Raw genomic sequence first — 23,082 nt, forward strand, 5'->3', positions numbered from 1 at the left:
GGTGACTGTTACTTTATATTGTTTCTGTTCCTTTCTGGTCTACTAGTTTTAGATGCTCTCTTTGCTTAGAGGACCCCTTTCAATATTTCTTGTAGGGCTAGCTTGAGGTTTACAAACTCTTAGTTTTTTATTGTCCTGGAAGCTTTTTATCTCTCCTTTTATTTTCAATGATAGCTTAGCTGGATATAGTATTTTTGGCTGCATGTTTTTTTATTTAGTGCTCTGAATATATCATGCCAGTTCTTTCTGGCCTGCCAGGTCTCTGTTGATAAGTCTGCTGCCAATCTAATATTTTTACCATTGTATGTTAGAGACTTCATGTCCCGGCCTGCTTTCAGGATTTTCTCTTCATTACTAAGACTTACAAGTTCTACTATTTGATGATAGGGAGTGGACCTATTTTTATTGCTTTTGAGGGGAGTTCTCTCTGCCTCCTGGATTTTGATGCTTGTTCCCTTTGCCATATTAGGGAAATTATCTACAATAATTCTCTCCAATATACCTTCTGCCCCCCTCTCTTTCTTCTTCTTCTGGAATCCCGTATATTCTAATATTGTTTTATCTTACAGTATCACTTTTCTTTCGAATTCTCCCCTCATGGTCCAGTAGTTGTCTCTCTTTTTTCAGCTTCTTTATTCTCCATCATTTGGTCTTCTTTATCACTAATTCTCTCTTCTGCCTCGTTTATCCTAGCAGTAAGAGCCTCCATTTTTGATTGTACCTCGTTAATAGCTTTTTTGATTTCAGTTTGGTTAGATTTTAGTTCTTTTATTTCTCCAGAAAGGGCTTTTATTTCTCCAGACAGGATTTCTCTCATATCTTCCATGCCTTTTTCGAGCCCAGCTAGCACCCTGAGAATCATCATTCTGAACTCTGGATCTGACATTTTACTAATGTCCGTATTGATTAGGCCCCTAGCCTTTGGTACTGCCTCTTGTTCTTTTTTCTGTGGTGAGTTTTTCTGCCATGTCATTTCATCCAGATAAGAATATATGAATGAGAAAATAAAATACTATCAGGGTGGCAAAAACCCCAGAAAAATGTACACTAACCAAATCAGAAGAGACCCCAAATTGGGGGGAGAAGAAAGGGAGTAAAAAGAAGTTTAAAAATTTTTTTTAAAAAATTTTAAAAAGATATATATATATACAGATATCTATATCTATATCTATATCTATATCTATATCTATATTAGACTGGTGAATAGAACAGAGCCACCCACTTGATTTTGGATGTATTTTGGTCTCTTAGAAGAAACCAAGTCCCAAGATTTTAAAGAAAGAAAAACTTATATATAATCATAAATAAGGGTAAACATGATGAAGGGATAGAATATGACTGTAAAGATGAAAATGTAAAAAAAGTTCTGAAAAAGGAATTGATGAAATAAATTGGTTGGAAAAAGAAAGAAAAAGGAAGTGGAGAGAATTTGCCCAGGCTGGAGACTAGAACAAAGCCCTGTGCTAGATTTAGGGTATATTTGGATTTATCACAAAAAATTCTATTCAAAAATTTTTTAGAGGAAAAAAGCCTGTATGTATACAAAATATAAAGTTAGATACAATGAAGGATCAAGTATGACTATAATAATGATTTAAAAAGATTTTTTTTTAGAAAGGTGTTGTTAAGATAAAGTAGTTAATGTTAAAAGAGGAAAGAGGAAAAGTTAAAAAATTACAATAAAAAATATAAAAGTAAAAAATTTAATTAACTTTGCAAGACTAAAGAATTATGGGAAGAAAGCCATGAATTCCATGTTTTGCTTTCGCCTCCTCTGGAATTCCACTGTTCTCCTTGATCAGTGAGCTTAGTCTTAGCTAGATATTCTTGCTGATCTTCTTGGGGAGGGGCCTATTGTAGTGTTTCTCAAACGTCTTTGCCTGAGGCAGAATTGTGCCACCCTTGCCAGGGGCAGGGCCAAGTAATCTCGGGTTCCACTCTTGGGAACTTTTGTTTCCTGAACGCTTTCCGTAGACCTCTGGAGGGTGGGAACGAAAATGGTGGCCTTCCAGTCTCCAACCTGGAGGAGCCAAGAGCTCGGGGCCCCACTCCTCAGAGTGCCCTCGGAGAAAAGTGCTCAATCACTGCTGTCTCCCTGGTTTCCGGCTGCACTTGGGCTCACCCGGCCTGTGACCTATTGTTTCTGTCTCTGGCATCAGCCCCATTTGGATTCTCCAAACCCAGCAGATTACTGCTGCTCTGCTTTTCTGGCAGATGAAGGTGGGTCTCCCTGGATCTGACACTTGTGGGGTCCCTGCTCAAAGTGCAGTGGTCTCACCGTGCTATGGATCACAGTTTAAGGTAACTCCAAGCTGAGAGCTCACTCCTCAGTTCCGTCTCTGTAGTCTGCTTCCCCACTCTGATACTTGCGAGGTCTGCTACACTCAGACACCCTTGATTCTTCTGTGACCCTGCAGGACTTGAGACCACACTGTCCCCACGAGGGCTCCACCCCTGCTTAGCCTCTCGAGTGATGTCCCTCAGTGGAGCAGACTTTTAAAAGTTCAAATTTTGTGCTCCGTTGCTCCACCACTTGTCGGGAGCCAGCCCGTCCCCCCATGGTTTATCTTCACCTCGCTTTGGATTCACTTCTCCGCATGTCCTACCTTTCAGAGGTTTATTTAATTCAGTTTATTTAATTAAATATTTACTGAGGACTACCATCTGATCCTTTCAGAAAATGGTCGATTTTCTGTTTCTAGAATTGCTGCTCCTCTTCTCTTCAATCTCCTGTTGGGTTTGTAGGTGTTTGGAATGGTTTGATAACTATCTAGCTGAACTCCTGTGACCTGATGTCATCTCAGTCAGCTACTCCCCTGCCATCTTGACTCCTCCCTTTGCATCATCTTGATTAATGCCAGTCTTTAGTGGTTCTCTCAACAGAGATCTCACAATTAATTGTTTTTAAAATGACTTTTAAATAACATTTTTTGAAGCAGAAGATTTTAAAAAGAAGAATGGTAAAGCACAAAGACTATAAAAATCTCTTCTAACCCTCTTCCCAGAAATAGCCATCATTAATATTTTAGTTGATAATGTATTCAGTATTCAAATTAATATATGTGGCATATAAATGTATATGTATCTATTTTTAAATTGGAATCATACTGTATGTGTGTTTAATTGAATTGTGATTTTACATTTTTTAAATGGTGTTTAAAAATTGTTCCAGGTCATTTAAGATACTTCTGCAACATGATTTGTAAAGACTGCAGGAATTTGCATGGTGTCGATGGCTGTGCTGTAATGAATTTCAGCAGTCCTCTATGGTTGAATATTCAAAATGTGTGCAATTCTGTGCTGTTGTAAAGCCATTATTCAATTTAAATTTTCTATTGGCTTAAAAATAAAAGAGGAGCATTGTTCTTTTAAGTTGTTTTTAAATGGCTTATTTGATTTGTTCATATACTCTATTTCCAGGTTATCAGATGTAGTCATAAGGTGCTTAAAATCAGGATTAAAGTTTGGTACACATCTTTGAGTTCTTTTGTTTTATCAGTTATATTCTGTCTCATTTGTTCATCTCATTTTCAAACCTAGACACTAAACTTTTTGTGCAATCATATCATCTCTTAACAAACAAGAGTAACCCCTTTTCATAGCATCTGTGAACTTGGGCCATGTGTCTGGTATTGTTTGATAAATACATGTTGATTGATGTCTTTTGTAAAGATAGAATAGCTATGTGAATATGGAAGAAATCGGCCAAGGAATATTTGTAAAGCAGAAATCATTTCTCTGCATTTTCCTTTTGAGTCAGTGAGTCTCTTTCTCCCCTTCCTCTCCTCCTCTCCCCATTTACCTCACTACAGATTTCTGTGCAGACTTGTAATAAATAAACATTATTTTTCAGTCCTTCTTATTACTCCTCCCTTTTATTCTTTAGGCTTTAAGTGTAGTGTCTACTATAAGGAAAAATCTAAATGATGATTAACTTCAAGAATGGTGATTCCAAGTAAGCATATATATAGATCTTTCTACCCTCCACCTTCAAGAGAACTTGGTTTATTTAATTAAATATTTACTGAGGACTACCATCTGATCTGTCTTTAATCCCTTGGCACATGAATGTCACTGTTGGGCTGACAGACAAACTCTTTCCTTTGCCTGGGAGATATTCTATTGGTTTCGCTGATTCTTTTATCATTCTGGTCTCTGCTTGAATGTTATCTTCTTGAGAGACCTTCTCAAGATCCCCCATTCTTTTGTGTCACAGCATTCTGTTCAGTGCTTTCATATTATGGCTTCAATTTATAGATACACATATGGTCATTTATGGTCTTACCTTTAAGTTCTGTGCGGGCAGGAAACTTGCATCTCTTTTTCAACATTTCTGTGCTTGCTTCCAGCACAGAGGGCCTAATGGAAGTTTGCAGCTTACAGTAGCAATCAAGTAATATGTAATTACATTGAGGGTTTATAAATTCTAAGAAAAGTGACCCAAGGGCATGAATCATTTTCTCCAGCTTCCTTCTGAGTATCACCCCTCCCCCCAATACCATGTTTCCCATCCTTTCTCCAAAGCTTAAGCAAAATTCTGAAGTATAGAAACATTTGATTTCCATCTGTCACCCTTTTACATTAGAAGGCCTTTCAAAACATACTCATTGAGTGAATGTGTGCTGGGTTCTATCATCCATTATAGCTCTAGTGCTTAAGAAGCTAATAGTCTAATAGGGCAAATATGAGTCTGTCTAGTAAGACATATAAGGAGAGATGATCTGTGAGTTGCAGTGATCATGGAAGTCTATATTCCCACAGATAACTGTCAGGTTTGACGTTTGTTTTCCCAGTTATGGTTAGTTGATATACAGTACAGCACTTGTATTGAACATCCAATACATCCAATACATCCAACCCCGATACATTGTTTCTGCCTTCCCATTAAGTCTATCAGTACATGGTTGGTACTTGAAGCAGTATCTTGGACATGCTGTTATTTGGGTTTTACAGATTTGTTTGTTCAATTCCACACATTGAGTGAAATCATATGATAATTGTCTTTCTCTGATTAGCTTATTTGGCTTAGCATAATACCTCTAGTTCCATCCACATTGTTACAAATGGCAAGATTTCATTTTTTGATGTCTGATTAATATTCCATTGTATGTATATGTGTATGTATGTGTATATATATATACACATAATATATATATACACCACATCTTTATCCAGTTATCTATTGATGAACATCTGGGCTCTTTCCATAGTTTGGCTATTGTGGGCATTCCTGCTATAAACATTGAGGTGCCTTTGCCCCTTTAGATCACTACATTTGTATCTTTGGGGTAAATACCTAGTAGTGCAATTGTTGGGTCATAGGGGCTCTGTGACTTTTTTTTTTTTTTTTAACTAATACAGCCCATCTAAAGTGATGCTATGCTTGTTGCAGGCTTAAACCTTAAGACAGTTTGATTGCTTCTGTTTTGCACTTTTGGGAACAGTGAGCCATATGTAAGAGGTCTGGGTATCCTGTTGGACTGCCTATGTTGAAAGGCGACCTGGAGAGGGAGCAGCACTGAACATACATGCAGAAAGAGAGGAGTCCAACCACCCTGACTTCCCAGATGAACCCGCCTTTTCCCACAAAAGTATTAGAAATGTGAGTGAAGCTATCTTGGACATTCTAGCTCTAGCCACCAAAATGACAGTGGTCTCATGAGAGACCGTTAGGCCAATAGGGAAAAAAAAATCTAGATATCCCACAAGAAGATGGCTTCTTGACTTCTCCAGGAATCATGAGAAATAAGAAACTGATTATTGTTTTAAGGCACTCAGTTTTGGAGTGCTTTGTTACATAGTGATAGATAAAGAGTACAGGTGGCTAGTAGACATTGTGAGTGACAACTTCCCAATTCTGCAGAAATTATAAAACTAATTCAAGCAGAAATATCTAGAAATTCTCTCAATCTCAGGGTCAAGTTTTCAGGAGACAAACTTGTAAACAGTATAACAGTATAACAGTATAAGTGGTACCTCTTCTTTTGCAGTCACTTGTGCTTTCAACAGAAACCTTGATTTTTTTCCCTATCCAGGTATACAGTAATCCATAGTGTATGTGTGCCATACATTTCTTTATGACTAAATTTTCTGTATTGCAAATAATGAAGTACAAATGTGTATTTATCCAGGATAATTTTTTTTAAGATTTTATTTATTGGGGCGCCTGAGTGGCTCAGTGGGTTAAAGCCTCTGCCTTCTCGGCTCAGGTCATGATCCCAGGATCCTGGGATCAAGCCCAGTGTCGTGCTCTCTGCTCGTCGGGGAGCCTGCTTTCTCCTCTCTCTCTGCCTACTTGTGATCTCTGTCTGTCAAATAAATAAATAAAATCTTTAAAAAAAAGATTTTATTTATTTATTTGAGAGAGAGAAAGAGAGAGCATGAGGGGAAGAAGGTCAGAGGGAGAACCAGACTCCCCATGGAGCTGGGAGTCCTATGTGGGACTTGATCCTGGCACTCCGGGACCATGACCGGAGCCGAAGGCAGTCACTTAATTAACTGAGCCATCCAGGTGCCCCTGTCCAGGATAATTTAAACATGTCCTCCAGAGTGGCCTTACCAGTTTATGGTACTACCATCTTGACCCTGATGTTCTTTCGTGGCTATTTATAAAGTTGAGAATGGTCACCTTTAGTCTTCAAATGGATAAGCTAGGACTTTGCTGCATAAGAAGTAAAATATTAACAGAAAACGTGAATTTTGGAATTAGTGAAAATGACCTCAGAAAATTTATGATTTGTCTGATGATTTAGTAAGGGAAAGAAAGGGCCCAACTATATTCTCCCACACCCAAACTTAATTTGCTATTGCTAATTCTTTCTCAAAGATAGCTGGTGTAGAATCAACTACTCAACCATATATAGGAAACTAGTATTTAATGCATTACAGAAATTAGTTGAACTTGAATCTCTTCCTAAGAGTGCATCACTAAAGAAGGTAGCAAAACTAGTGGATGGAGCTTGGACCTAGACCTGGGATTTAAATCCTTGTTCTCCCACTTCATTATAGTAGTTGATAATTGCCTGCAAATTGGGGTCAGAACTACCTACTGTATGGTGTGATTAGGTTATAAAAAGGTCCAAAAATTTGGTATGTAAATAAATGTTATTTTTCTCTTCCTTCTTGCTATATATGTCTAGTCATATAAAGTCTACCTACTAATTTTTACTGTTACTTGTGTTCATAAAAGCACAACATGTAATATGGAGCCATGGTAATTTTAAAAACCAGTTTGGAACATGTTGCAAAGTGAGCAAGAATATTCTTCATGAACTACAGGAAATGTTACTACGTGTTATATTTTACATCAATTTTCTTCTTTGAATTTTGTGACTAGGAATAGAAGTTAATACTTTCATTTTGTAGATGTGGGTTGAAACACAACAGACTTAGACTGGTAGCATATCATAATGTGGTGAGGATAGCATAATGTATAGACTTATTGAATCACTATGTTGTACACTTGAAACTAATGTGATGTTGTATGTCAAGTATACTCCAATTAAAAAATGAGAGTTGGGGGCGCCTGGGTGGCTCAATGGCTTAAAGCCTCTCTTTGGCTCGGATCATGATCCCAGGGTCCTGGGATTAAGCCCCGAGTGGGGCTCTCTGCTCAGCAGGGAGCCTGCTTCCCTTCCTCTCTCTCTCCGCCTGCCTCTCTGCCTGCTTGTGATCTCTGTCAAGTGAATGAATAGAATCTTTAAAAAAAAAAAAATGAGTTGGAAAATGGAGTGCTAGGATTGGAACCTGGGTCTTCTGGCTCTGACTCTAGTATCCCTTCCTTTAGGTCACATTGTCAAATGTGCTTTTGATTTCCTTGTGACTAATTCTTGATCTCTTTCCACAATGGCAGTGTATTTGTTTAAACTTCAACCAGAGCCAACAAAATGCTTAGTCCCTGTTTTGTATGAGGAAGTATGCTAAGCAATTATGTTTCCTTATTCTTTTTCACTTAGAAATTACCTCAGGTTGGGGCGCCTGGGTGGCTCAGTGGGTTAAAGCCCCTGCCTTCAGCTCAGGTCATGATCCCAGGGTCCTGGGATCGAGCCCCGCATCAGGCTCTCTGCTCCGCCAGGAGCCTGTTTCCTCCTCTCTCTCTGCCTGACTCTCTTCCTATTTGTGATCTCTGTCTGTCAAATAAATAAAATAAAATATTTAAAAAATATTAAAAAAAAGAAATTACCTCAGGTGAAAAGGAATTAGTTATTTGGAAGAAATTTAAGCTGATATTTTTATATTACAGTAATTGTCAAACTTTTTTTTTTTTAAGATTTTATTTATTTATTTGACAGAGAGATCACAAGTAGGCAGAGAGGCAGGCAGAGAGAGAGAGGAAGGGAAGCAGGCTCCCTGTTGAGCAGAGAGCCTGATGTGGGACTCAATCCCAGGACCTTGAGACCATGACCTGAGCTGAAGGCAGAGGTTTAACCCACTGAGCCACCCAGGTGCCCCCAGTAATCGTCAAACTTTTGTATGAAGTTACTGTTTTCACTTCTGAAATAGTATGACCACATAGTTGTGATGAGAGTTCCTTAGTTGAAGAAGATAAAGAATATTGCTGGTGAAGATTTTTAGTTCTTTGAGAAATAATAATTGATAGAAATGTTTGGCATCCTTGTAGGAATACCATCGTAACATATATAATGGAAAGGAAGGCAACAGATAAATAAAAACTATTGTGTTAGGCTTTGCCGCCCAGTTTTGCTTTATTCTGTGAGCTTATTTAAAATGAAAACGAGGTCTTGAAAAAGAATAATGCTGTGTTTAAATTATACTTTCAAAGACAAAAGTCTTGTTTCAGTTTGAGCACCTTGGAAATTGTCTTGAATTCTCTGTGGGTTTGAAGCGAATATATTACTTGATTTCTGAAACCAAGGGTAGATCGGTATGTAAGTCTTTGGAGAGCTGTACCAACTGCAACTCCAGAAATTACTTTCTTACTACTAATTCTTTTTTATTGTTAATCCTTTAATCACTGCTTCTTAAAATTAAAACACACTTGCACACCTATGCCCTTAAATCTTAGAGTATTAAATTATAGGCCTCAGAGAAATGCCTTACTGTATATAACTTTTTATAATTTTTTTAAGATTCAGAGCTGGGAAGGAAATAGACAAAGTAGTTTATTTCCCATTTGAGAAACTGTTCTTATTATAAATCTCTCTCTTTATAATCAAAATATAAGAAATGGAGAAATGGAGATACTTTTAGGAAGGCCTTGATTATTTTTTAATATGTTTAAATGACTGATTGTGGACCTTTAAAGAAAATTTTTAAGTTGTTTTTTCTAAAAAATATAATGATTAGTCTCTAGCCAGCTGTATTTCTTATCCTGATAGTTGTATATGGTTTGTTACATATAAAAATATATCAAATGTGAAGGTGACATTACCAATTTTTTTTTTAGACATGTAAAGATTTTATTTTTATAGAGCTGTTTTAGGTTCACAGCAATATTAAGGGAAAGGCATAGAGAGTTCTCATATGTCCTCTGTCCTCATACCTGCATAGTGTACCCCATTATCAGCAATACCCACCAGAGTGGTACATTTGTTATAATTGATGAATCTTCATTGACACATCATAATCACCCAAAGTTTGCAGTTTTCCGCAGGGTTCGCTCTTGGTGTTGTGCATTCTTTGGATTTGGACAAACATATAATGACACTTATCCATCATTACAGTATTATACAGAGTAGCTTCACTGCCCTGAAAATTCTCTGTTCCACCTATTTATTATTCTTTTCCTCCTAATCCCAGGCAACTGATTATTTTTTATTGTCTCCATAGTTTTACCTTTTCCATAATGTCATATAGGTGGAATCATATAATACGTGGTTTTTCCAGGTTGGCTTCTCTCACTTAGTAATATGCACTTTAAGTTCCTCCATGTCTTTTTATGGTTTGATAGCACCTTTCTTTTCAGCACTGAATAATATTCCATTGTCTGAATTACCATATTTATCTATTCACCTGTGAAGGACATCTTAATTCTTGCAAAAATTTACAGTTCTGAATAAATCTGCTATAATTATCCATGTGCAGGCGTTTGTGTGGACATGTTTTTAGCTCATTTGGGTGAATACCAAAGAATGCAATTCCTGGATTGTATGGTAAAAGAACATATTTAATTTGTAGGGAACTGCTACACTGTCTTTCAAAGGGGCTGTACTATTTTGTATTCCCAATGTAGCAATGAATTCCTAGCAATCAGTGAAACTTCGTTTTCTCCACATCCTCATCTGCCTTTGGTGTTGTAGGTATCTATAGATTTTGGCTATTTTATTGATATCTTTAATTTGCATTTCCTTGACATATTTTTCATATGCTATCTATGTGTCTTCTTTGTTCTTTTTTTTTTTAAGATTTTATTTATTTATTTGACAGAGAGAGAGATCGTAAGTAGGCAGAGAGGCAGGCAGAGAGAGAGGGAGAAGCAGGCTGTCCACTGAGCAGAGAGCCCGATGTGGGGCTCGATTCCAGGACCCCGAGATCATGACCCGAGCCAAAGGCAGAGGCTTAACCCACTGAGCCACCCAGGCGCCCCTCTATGTGTCTTTGATGAGCTATCCATTAAGATTCTTTGGCACATTTTTCTTAGACTGCTTATTTTCTTATTGAATTTTAAGAGTTCTTGTGTATTTTGGATAGCAGTCTTTTATCAGGTGTGTCTTTTGCAAATATTTTCTCCTAATCTGTGGCTTAGTGTCTTGATACTGTCTTTCACAGAGCGGAAGTTTTTAATTCTGATGAAGTCCAGCTCATCAGTGATTTATTTCATGGCTTGTGCCTTTGTGTTGCATTTAAAAAGTCATCCCTATACCCAAGTTCATCTAGATTTTCTCCTTTGTTATCTTCTAGTTTAATAATTTTGCATTTTACATTTAGACGATCCATTTGACTTAATTTTTGTGTATAAGTTCTGTGTCTAGATGCATTTTTTTGTATGGGAACTCCAGTTGTTCCAAAACCATTTGTTGAAAAGTCTTTATGCCGTTATATTGCCCCTGCTTCTTTGCCAAAGATCAGGTGACTCTTTTTATGGGATCTATATCTGGATTTTACGTTCTGCTCCATTGGTCTATTTGTTTATTCTTTTGCCAAAACCAAACTGTCTTGATTATTGTAGCTCTATATTAAGTCTTGAAGTTGGGTAGTGTCAGTCCTTCAGTTTTGTTCTTCTTCAGTATTGTGTTGGCAATTCTTGTTTTTTTGTCTCCATATTAACTTTAGAATCAGCTTATTGATATCTATAAAATGTCTTGCTGGGATTTTGACTGAGATTATACTGACTCTATAGATGAAGTTGGGAAGTACTGACATCTTGACAGTTTTGAGTCTTTCTATCCATGAACAGAATATCTATCCATTTATTTAGTTCTTTGATTTTGTTCCACAGATTTTTATAGTTTTCTCTTTTTTAAAGATTTTATCATTTATTTATTTGTCAGAGAGAGAGAGAGCGTGCGCGCACACAAGCAGGCAGAGTGGCAGGCAGAGGCAGAGAGAGAAGCAGGCTCCCCACTGAGTAAGGAGTCCATTTTGGGACTTGATCTCCAGACTCCAGATCATGACCTGAGCTGAAGGCAGTTGCTTAACCAACTGAGCTACCCAGGCGTCCCTATAGTTTTCTTCATAGAGATCATGTTTTGTTAGATTCATGCCAGTTTCATTTTGGGGGGTGCTAATGTAAATGATACTGGATTTTAATTTCAAATTTGACTTGTTTATTGTTGGTATATAGAGAAGAGATTGACTTTCTGTGTTAACCTTATATCCTACAACTTTGCTGTAATTGCTTATTAGTTCCTGGAGTTTTTGACCTTTCTTTGTTTAATCTACATAGATGATCATGTCATCTGCAAATACAGTTTTCTTTCTTCACCATTTGTATACCATTTATTTTCTCTTAATCTATTGTCTTATTGCATTAGTTAGTACTTGCAGTATCCTGTTGATGATCATAACTATTTTTATCCTCCTTTCTGTGAAATCTGTGTGAAAATTTTCTTAATTTATTCACAGCTCACTAAAGCTCATCGACAAGGACACATGGTGAAAGTAGATTGGCTGGACAGATTGACATTTAGAGAAATAGAAATGATAAATGAGGTGGGTTGTATCCCTCTTTCCCCTGCTCCCCCTAAATATCTTCCCCAGATGTCTAAGTCAGGATTTTTTGAGAAGCACTTTTGTTGCCAGGTTATCTCATAAATGTGAGAGCATTGAGAATAGCCTGTAATTGTGAGTTTTGTGTTAATAAGTGGAAAACTTGGAATATCTGTTTTTCTTATGTTTTAATGTTATATTGAACCATGAAGAAGGCAGTGGACATCATAAGTGTACTTGTATTATACAAGTGAAGCCACTGTTAAGCTTGAGGCCTCACTGGTGTGTTCTCTCTTCATTTGGCAGTTTATGTTTAGGTTCAGTTCAGTGTTGGATTCTTCCGAAATAGTGCTGCCCTTTACTTCAGTTACCCTAAGTCATTCTTAGTAATCCCTGTCCCCAGTTAAGATACTGTGTGTATACTACATAGAGAAGAGGACTCTGCAGCTTACATGGTTCAAAGTAATTTATTTGTTTCTGGATCTTGTTTATTGGTCTAGAATATGTTTAAAGATGGCTTCCATGAAACTTTCCAAAAGTTAGAACAAAATTTTCTTTTTTATGTATTTACACTGAAATACTAGATGTGTGGCTTAACGTTCTGTGTCTAGAGAGTAGAAAGAACAATTATTTTAATCACATTAGCAGAGAGGAATGTCAACTTTTGTGATATGCCTAATTTATTGTGATCACCACAGGGCATAACTGACTTATTTTATATTCTCTGAATGATTTTTACTGGGTTGAAAGAGAAAATTTTAATTTTATAATGAACGCTTAATAAAAGTTAAATTCTGCTATTGTTCATTTTTAAAAAAAGAAATTAGTTGGTTTAGCTGTTTATATTCAGTATGAATAAACTGGGCATTTTTTCTAAATTTATTCATAATACACTCTCATCTACTGAAATTAGAAGAAAATTTACTTCTTTAAATGTTTATAATAGTCACATTCCTAAAATAGTTAAATCAAAATGTTTACTTATGTTTTTCTGTTCTTTAACTTAGATAGCCTTTGGTGTAGAAAAGGCAGAGTTAGGGCTTACTTTGTCCAGTCGTACTTACTTTTTCTACCCCCACTCATTAAAAGGTAGGAGAGCATTGCCATTACCATAATTAGACTATTATATGTATCATAAAGCTGAACAATTTAAGTGATTTCTTTAGACCTTTATGATTTTACACGTAATAACTTAAAGCCATTTTAAAAACTGGTTTAAGACTTATCACCCTTTTAGACTTCATTTTATTTTCACTTTGTTACATGTTTCCTTTTTTGTTGTTATGTTGGAGAGAAAGGAACTATTTCCCAATATGTTTCAAGTATATTGACAAAAATTTACAAATGATTTCTAGTTATCTTAAGACCACTTGTAAGTTGTGAAGAACTTGTGAAGGTTGTTTATAATAATGGAATAAATATTTGTTATATTTTAAGTTGTACTTGAGAGATCATGTATTAGTGAATTGGAAATAATGATATGTACTGATCCTTTAAGACAATGTTGAAGATCAAGATTTTTCATAAAAATCTTTTTTTTTTTTTTTTTTTTTTTAGAGTGAGAAACGAAGTTCTAATTTCATGTACTTGATGGTTGAGTTTCGATGTGTCAAGTGTGATGATAAGGAATATGGTATTGTTTATTATGAAAAGGTATTTGCCTTGGAACTGTTTATGGTCTCTGAAGTAGAGGGGAGGGGAAACATTAAAAAAAATTACTGTTGTACCTGCTGAGATGAATTATTTGGTTGCAGGATGGCAGCAGACAGCTGTCAGCTGCAGCTGTTTGTAAATACACAAATCAGATCATACAGCTACAACAAGATTACAAAAGCCTATCATTCATGTAATGCAGTTCTGGGTTCCAGAATTCAATAAATATGCAACAGATTAAAAACTTTTTGATTAATTGTTCTGCAAATTGGCAAGTAGGACATTAAAGTAATAGCTTTATTAACAATTAGTATTCATTTGAAAAATAAAAAGGGAATCAGTTTTTAAGTGATAAGCTGTTGAAAATTAAGGGCATATTTACTATTTGAGTTTGTATATATAATGTGTGAGCCTAACATATGTATGCTTATAAAAAACTTCCTAAATGTGTATTTATGTAATAAATGCAGAATTTAAAAAAAACATGTTTTCAGTAGGCTGAGTGATAACAAGTATGCATTTAATGGATTGGCTCTGGTCTGCTCATTATCCAAAAGAAAGTAGTTTTGTGTTTGATATGTCACTACTTGAAAAATATCTGTGCCTTAAATGCTTGTTGAAGGGTCTTAATTTAAGTGCTATAGAAATAATTGCACACGTAGTTCAGAATCGCATAAACCAGGTATTATTGTGGAAATAATCTTAGACAGGTGCTTAAATCAGTATGAGTGAGGACAGACTTTTGATACATGGCGTAATGGAATAATATTTCTTCTAGTATATAGCTAAACTTATATGCAATATATTTGTTTATTAGAAGCAACACTTCTAAATTATATTTATGCTTCAGTGTTATTTATTAAAGCTGTCATAGTGATTTTTTAAAATATACATTTTTTCATAAATGTAAGTTACTACTTGAAAGAAGTTTTCGTAATGGAGTTTTAGGGTTTGTGTAGTTAATTTATGATCATTTTTCTGGTAACTTTCAAGTTAACACATATTTTTTTCTCTTTAGCTTGTATCCCTTCCCTTTAGTAAAAGGTTAGGAAAAGTTAACTTTTAGTTGAAAAGGATAGTCTTTGGTAAAAAGAAGTTAGGGAGATAGACTAACATTGCTTATTAATTCATTAGAAAAGCTACATTAAAAAGAAGGGGAAATATAGGTGAGTGAAATTGTTTTGTCACTTTAATAAACTAACATTTTACATCTTATACTGTATGTAATGAAAAAGTATTATTTCTCCTCCATATAGGGTTTGTATTGCAAAAACATGCCAATGGTGCTTTGAAGCATAAGAGATTTGAAGAATCTTTTGAAAGACAACTTTGATAATAGATGAAATAATAACAATAAAAATTGGAAGAATTTCAAGTGTTTTTGAAAAGGTTCTTGACCTCTTTCTGCTGCTTCTTGAAAATTGCTCATAAATTAATGCCTGTCTACCTACCCTGTCATATTTCCACTTAGTGTAAAGATTGCTGGGCCAGTGTATTGAATCTAATGGAAATAGACTTTCTTGTCACCTGTCTTTTGTGACAGATAGCCTTAGTGAAGATTACTTGTCACAGTTGGGCTGATAAATGTGTTTTCTGGTGTTGTGACTGAGAACCAGCCTGTTAAACAACGGCTGTGGGAATTTGTGGTTTTCTGTAAGACTCAATTACTGAACTAAAGTCAAGTCCCAGTACTTCCCTTCTTTCACTCTCCTGATTTGCCTGCACATATCTAACATTGGAAATACTAGCATTTGGAAATTGACAGAAAAGCTTGATGCGAGGTATACAGTTGTGAGGAAATGAATTTTGATCTTAATTAGTTTACCATTTTCTGGTATGTATGCAGTGACATTTACTATGCTGAATTACCAAAAATGATAATACCAACAAAGTAAAGCAGCTTTGTGTCTTAAGAATTGATGGATTAATTCTTCTTATTCAAGTTTCCATTGTATTGAGTAGAAGCAACGCTGCTAAGTCTCTAGCTATGTATAAATTTCAGGTAACATTAACACCTCGCTTAAAATCCAACTTCTTTGAATGGAACTCAGTTGTGGTAATTTGAAAGTTACCAACATCTACTTAGTATTTTTTGCAAATGATGCAACACATCCCTTGTGCCATAATTTAATCATACTTTGTGGTTTTTAGTTGTAAGTTTGAAAATTAGGATATTATTATTTTGGCCCACTAGGGTTATAAGCAGAGTTAAAAATAACTGACAAAAACAATCTACTGATTTTTAGACCTCATATATCTAAAAACTGTAACAAGTTTTTTATTGTTAGATTTTATTTTTCCCCAAATATTCATTAGCAATAACAGGTAAAAATTGGATATGTATTTTAAATTACAATTGAAAGAAGATGCTTTTTTAGAAGGGAGGAATAATGTTCATTAAATAGAACTAAAATGCTTTGGAGTGTACATTATCATGTATTATTTCTTACCATTTGGTTAAATTTTGTTTATTTTTTTTAACTTACTACACTATAATCCAGGATGGTGATGAGTCATCTCCAATTTTAACAAGCTTTGAGATAGTAAAAGTTCCTGACCCTCAGATGTCTATGGTGAGTTATTGCCAAATTTCTTACAAAAGTGCTTTTCTCCAGAGTGATTATGACTTGGATCTACAGCATACACTTTCTTTTAAAAAAGTATATTTGTAACTAAGTCAGTTATCCAAAAGTGACTTATAAGTCCATTTTAGCTAACTGGAAGTAGGTTCAGGTGGAACTTTACAATGTCAACATCTAAAAATACGGTTAGGATAGTATATTGTTGGGGAAACATTTATTTGAATTATTAGAAGAGTAAGGGATGTAGTCTCAAAGTGAGAACTTGGGAAGCAGATATTTGAAAGAGTGGGAGGGGAGTTTTTTATACCAGGATGTAACTAACACTGGGTTCAATGGATGAGAATTTTAGGGAGATTAATTTTGTTGAAAAATCTGAAAGATCATTGTAGCTACTAGAACTGTTTAATTTGGATCTTGGTGACTTGGATGATTTAGAGATACCCATCTATGGAATTTTTGAGGTGATAGTTTGGGGATGTGAAGCAGGAAGAATTCTTTGCAACAGTGGTTTAATTTGATGACTTTAAATTTAGAAAGTTTCAGGCAAAAAATCCTTTTAGTAGCATAATACCATGATATTCACACTTACAACTCATGACATCACCCTGAACCATTTTATTCTTATTTTTTATGTTTCTAATTGGATTAGTTACGTTCTTAATCAGACCAAAGTGAATTTAAAGTAATATATTAGAAGATAAAAGCATGATGATGGAGGTAAATGCAGGTCATTAAAGCAGGAAGTAATGACTGATGTTCCAACATCAAAGGAAGAGACAGGGGAGAAAGAGTATTAAAAACCTAGGAAAAAAGGCGACTTGGGAATCTTTTGGAAACAAACATCCTAAATATCATAAAGGTGACATTTCATCACTGGAAAATAGTGCTGAGGAACTTAATGATGAGCCATTTGGAAAAAGATAAAATTAAATTGGACCCGGGGCGCCTGGGTGGCTCAGTGGGTTAAAGCCTCTGCCTTCTGCTCGGGTCATGATCTCAGGGTCCTGGGATCCAGCCCCGCATCGGGCTCTCTGCGGGGAGCCTGCTTCCTCCCTCTCTCTCTCTGCCTGCCTCTCTGCCTGCTTGCGATCTCTGCCTGTCAAATAAATAAATAAAATCTTAAAAAAAAATTAAATTAGACCCATACTTCACATCATATATAAAGAAAAATTCCAAGTAGATCAGGGATTGGATTTAAGTATTAAAAAAACAAGGCCTTATGAGTACTTTACTTTCAGTGTAGGGAAACACTTCTAACAATGACACAAAATCCAGAGGCAGTAAAAGAAGTAATTAATAAATTTGATTACATTAAAAATTACATAGCAAAACACTAAAAATTAAAAGACAGTGGACAAACTTGAAGAAATTTTTCTTGACATAAATCACAGACAAAGGGATGAATATCTAATATAGAGAGAATTCTTAAAAACAAGTGACAGAGCAGCAAAGAAACAATTGAAAAGAGAAAGACGAGAATATAATTCACTGATGCAAAAATAAGTAAAATAAGTCTCTTTAAGCATAGACAGTATGATTAAAACTAATGATTTTGGCCATAGGTAGAATAGTTCACACCAAATATGTGTATATTCAATCATTATGGTTATCTTCCCTGCCCTCATTCACTACTGGCAACTTAAACTGGTAAGATGATAGTACAGTGATATCACAAGGTCACTAGTAGCTCGTAGGAAGAGGGAATGCTTTAGCCTGGGTTGTCAGGGAAGATTATAGAGTGAAGGTTTTATCTGAGTGTGTAGAGGATGTATTGACTGTATGGAGAATAGGGGGTGTTATGAGATGTTTTAAGAAGTTGGAACAGCAAATGCTTATTACGGCACTAGAGAAGCATAAGGCATGTTTAGTTTCCCTATCACAAAATGGTGTTTTTCTTTTTCAAATTAATTTTCATTCTTTTTTTTTTTTTTTAAGATTTATTTATTTATTTTAGAGAGAGAATAGGGGGAGGGACAGAGGGAAAGAATCTTGAAGCAGACTCCTGCCAGGGGTGGAGCCTGATTTGAGGCTCAGTCTCAGGACCTATGAAATCATGACCCTGAGATGAGGTATTTGAAAAAAAATACATAGGGGACAAAAGTTGTAACAAGAATAAGATGTTAAGTGTTATAAAGTGGTCTTGAGTAAACAACTACTTATTTTTGCATTTCAAATTGGCTGTTGAAACTTCCTTTTGATGAAACGTACATTATTGATAAGTATTTATAAATAATTTATAGGAGAATTTAGTTGAGAGCAAACACCACAAGCTTGCCCGGAGTTTACGAAGTGGACCGTCTGACCATGATCTCAAACCTAATGCTGCCACAAGAGATCAACTAAATGTAAGAGAATTTATAAAGTATTAATATAAAAAAAAATGAAATGTGTAATTTGGTTGCAGCTGATATGTTAGCCACTCATTTGAAAGTGGTTCAGATGCATATTTTTTTCTCAGGGTAATAAAATCTGTGTAATTTCAACAGATTTGTTTTTTCTGTAGTTTTTGTTTTTGTTTTTGTTTTTGTTTTAAACCATTTTGGGGCTTTAAGAAAATATATTAACCCTGGAGGCAGAGCTACAAATAGTATATACTTTCTTGATATGGTGGTCTTAGAAAGTGGCCCTAAGGTACTGGCTCAGAGAAACCTTGGTGTGCACAAATGCATTGTGTGTGTTAACTTCATAGGGGAAATGTTTATTGTTTATAAACTCAGTTATCTAAAAGGGGACTTTTGCTATTTTGATTTGGTTTATTTTGGTTGAATGAAATGAGCTCTGTAGTTACAGATTTTTATATGGAGTGTTAATTTTTAAATTTCGTCTTTTTCTCCCCCTGCACTCCAATAATATTCTTTTTAGACTAATAAGTACAGCAGATTTAAGTTTTACTCTGCCACATGTACATTCTCCCTACTTCTATAAAAGTTCTACTATAGAAATATTTAAATAAATGAAAAATTTTTAATGAAATGGAAGTAAATAGGAAGAATATATTTGACAAAAGTAGTTTTTTTCCTTTGTTGTAGATTATTGTGAGTTATCCACCAACCAAGCAACTTACATATGAAGAACAAGATCTTGTTTGGAAGTTTAGATATTATCTTACTAATCAAGAAAAGGTGAGTATCTTGAATATTTTCATATATCTGATTTATCTGTAAACTTTTTGCTAGTAAGATGAAGTTAAATTCCCATGGAAATAGAGTGTTACTGTCAAATAAAAAATACGATATAGGTGAATATGTATGATACATTATTTTTTAAATATCACAAAGGGTATATGCACAAAGACACAGGTACCAGTTACGTGGTGCACAGATTATGCATACATGCACAGTTTGAATGGGTTAAGTCAGAGAGACTTGGGTTCAGTTTCTGGCACTTCTACTTATTCTTAACTATGTAAGTTTAGGAGAATTGCTTTGGAAGCTTGGTTTCCTCAATTTTCTAATGATGTCAGCCCTTCTTCACAGGTGAGGTAATACTGGTGAATAAACTGTCCAAGTACCTGGCACTTAGTAGATGCAGAGTGAATGTTGATTCACTTCTGTCTTCATTGTTCTCACCTCTTTCAGCCTAGATGACTAGCCAACTATTTATGTTATTAAAGGGACTATAGAATTTTGGAGGCGATGTAGCTAGAGAGAGAGTATGAGAAGTGTAATTTGAAATGTGTAAATTGAGTTTGTGGAGTGGCATCCATCTTGGCATGCAGGAGGCAAGGTTAGAATGAGACATTTGCTTTTCTTTTCTTTCCTTTTTTTTTTTTTAAGATATATTCATTTATTTGAGAGAGAGAGCTTGTGTAAATAGAGAGGAGGGGCAGGGGGAGAGGGAGAGAGATAATCTCAGGCAGACTCAGCATTGAGTATGGAGTCTGATGCAGGTCTCAATCTCACAACTCTGAGATCATGACCTATGCCGAAATCAGGAGTCGAATATCAGGAGTCGGCCACTTAACTGACTGTGCCATCTAGGGGCCCCTAGACATTTGCTTTTCTTAATGAAACCAAGAAGTTGATGAAGTTTCTGGAGAGAGAATTATGATAAATTAGCACTAGATTTGGGTCTGGGGACTTGGTTCTGAGTCTTACTATTGCCACTAAGAAGCTTTTTGATAGCTGGTCAATCATTTCACCTGTCTGAGTTGTGGTTTTTCACATTTAATATGAGTTGATTAAATAATTGGGAACTTCTAAGTCTCTTTTCATACTTAAAGTATGTTAATTCTTAGAACTGTCAATTGTTAGAACATAGGTTCTAGGATTAACTCTAAAGATAAGATAGTAGTAACCAGTATCGATTCACCAGCCACGGTGTGCCAGGGATCTTTCCAGTCCCACAACAACCCCAGAATATCAGTGTTAATGTTGGTATTCTTCAGATGAGGAGACCTGTGCAGCAGCACAGAACTTACAGATGCTAACTCTTGATGTGCTCATATCTCTGAGTTAGAAGCGAACTCAGTCAATGAAGCTGTAGAAAAGTGGATTGTAGGGAAAATATTTGCAACGTCATGCATGTGCCTGAGCAGGCATTCTGCAACGTTTTGGGGACAAAACATAGAAGTGTTAAGAAAATTAATATCTGTCAGAAAGCTATTATATAATTCTATGAGAATGAATGAATATGTTCTACAATCTCATGAGACAGTCTTTAGCTACTTTGTTGAACTTGCTTTTCTGAAACAATTGCATTTCTTTTAGTTTCTGAAGTAAAGATAAAAATTCATTTGCAGGGGCACCTGGGTGGCTCAGTGGGTTAAAGCCTCTGCCTTCAGCTCAGGTCATGATCCCAGGGTCCTGTGATCGAGCCCCACATCGGGCTCTCTGCTCGGCAGGGAGCCTGCTTCCTCCTCTGTCTCTCTCTCTCTCTGCCTGCCTCTCTGTCTACTTATGATCTCTGTCAAATAAATAAATAAAATCTTTAAAAAAAAAATTCATTTGCAGTTCATCTTAACTCTTCAGCTTTTCTTCTTTATCTTTTATTGATGCCTTGGGAAATTCTTTGTAGATAAGTCATATTAACTCTTCTTTATGTCCTTAACAAGAGTGAGAGAAGAATTTTAAATTTAGTATAACTTTGAGTGTTATTCTTGTCATCACTGCAAAAAGGGAAATATTCATCAATAGAAACTCAGGGTATGATTCTGTGTTTTATAGAAAGATTGGGTTAGTACATGATATTCAGTTAAATGAAGAATAACCTTGGTCCCAGAAATTGCATCTTGAATTTAGCACAGTGTTTTCTAAAATACACAGTGAGATATTGAATTAAACCTGTTAGAATGTATGGGTTCAAGAAGCATAGAAAAGATTTACAGAGCAGAACTGCCTTAGATAGAAAGGCTTGCAAGAAAAATTGTTTGTTTAAACAAGTAGTCACTTCTCACTGAAATTCAATTACTTCTAGATATGTGCAAAAGAAATAAAATGCTCAAGTGATATAAAGTGTGTGACAAGTTTCATTTAACTAGTTGATTTCAAGTTTTCGAAAGGTGGGTGATGAAACTTCAATTCTCAGGACATATTATAGGATTCTTATGATCACTAGAGTAGACCAAACAATATTTTTTAATGTTTGGGAAGCACTTTTCAGTAAACCAAATATATATATTGGCCTTGAAGTAACCAGAGGAATTATTTACACAGCTGCATTTGTATCTTTGTAATAATTTAAAATGGGTTTTGTAGAAAACAAATACTCTGATACCCTTGTCCCTTAATTTATTTATACTAAGAAATTCTTTCAGTGTCAGTTTCTCAGAAACTGATTTAGGTTATTTGGCATTTGGGCCCCAGGGCTGAAAAGATTTCCTGGAGAGAAAACAGTACTCAGAAAACAAATTGATAGAAATTAGTTCTTACAAAGTTACGTTTCTTATTACTTTTTAATTAAATTTCGTCTTCTCACCTACTTTTTTCTAAATGACCTGTCTTAAGTACTTCGGATGAAAACCATCTAGTCTGGATTTGATATTGCACCTAAAAAGTTCACAATAACCACTTTGTCTAGCAAAACCAATGACATTTAGGAAGAATTTTTAAATTTATGGTCCATACTATGTAGGAAGTGACCTATTTTTATGAAATCCAAAATGTGAATATTGTAACTTTCGAAATGAGTCAGTGGTAAATGGCTTCTGCTTATAAAAATATTAATTGAAAATAACTTTCTTAATGGCTTTTTATTATCTTTGGGGGGAAAAAGCAGTAAGAAGAGTCACATGTGGTAAAGATAATAGTGATGCACTGAATGTTCTGTGAGGCTGTTTCTGAAGTAGCTACTGAGACAGTGGCATCAGGACAATAATCATATTTGTGCTTCCTGTCAAGAAATTGATGACGAACCATAGCAATAATGAATTCAGTTCAGAAAGCGTTTGTTACCACTCTTGGCCTAGTATCGTTCAAGACTCTGGGCTTCAAAATACCATTTCTCTGTCTTCATATAAATTGAAACTGTTTTAGGGAAATAATATTTCTACGCAGTTAAAATGGAGAAGCATAAGCGTGTAATTGATTAAAGGTTACTCTCTTAATAAACGTTTAGGTAATTGCTATAATAGAAATGTGGAGTAGAACAAACAGTGTGCTGTGATATGAAGGAAATTTCACAGAACAAAGATTGGTCTTGAAGTTTGAATAAGCTTCAATGATATTTTTATTTGATGATAATTTTTCATGGGGAAGAAAAGCATGAGTAAGGCAATGTGTTAGGTTCAAAGACAAAAAAT

The 23,082-nt window shown here is 35.3% G+C and overlaps 1 protein-coding gene across 3 annotated transcripts in view; it reads left to right on the forward strand.

Moving 5' to 3' along the window:
• The window catches only part of LOC111142649 (phosphatidylinositol 3-kinase catalytic subunit type 3), a 143,760-nt gene that overhangs the window by 30,758 nt on the left and 89,920 nt on the right, over positions 1 to 23,082 (forward strand). For 2 of the 3 annotated variants that reach the window (XM_022495965.1, XM_022495967.1), the window contains exons 5-9: positions 12,025 to 12,111; positions 13,666 to 13,761; positions 16,263 to 16,334; positions 18,584 to 18,688; positions 19,373 to 19,465. In XM_022495965.1, coding sequence (XP_022351673.1) covers positions 12,025 to 12,111; positions 13,666 to 13,761; positions 16,263 to 16,334; positions 18,584 to 18,688; positions 19,373 to 19,465 — 453 coding nt within the window. The remainder of the gene's footprint in view (positions 1 to 12,024; positions 12,112 to 13,665; positions 13,762 to 16,262; positions 16,335 to 18,583; positions 18,689 to 19,372; positions 19,466 to 23,082) is intronic. The other variant, XM_022495966.1, reaches the window with a different exon arrangement.

This window comes from Enhydra lutris, unplaced genomic scaffold, assembly GCF_002288905.1.
Source record: "Enhydra lutris kenyoni isolate GAN:26980312 unplaced genomic scaffold, ASM228890v2 scaffoldscaffold8, whole genome shotgun sequence".
Taxonomy (NCBI): Eukaryota; Metazoa; Chordata; class Mammalia; order Carnivora; family Mustelidae; genus Enhydra; species Enhydra lutris.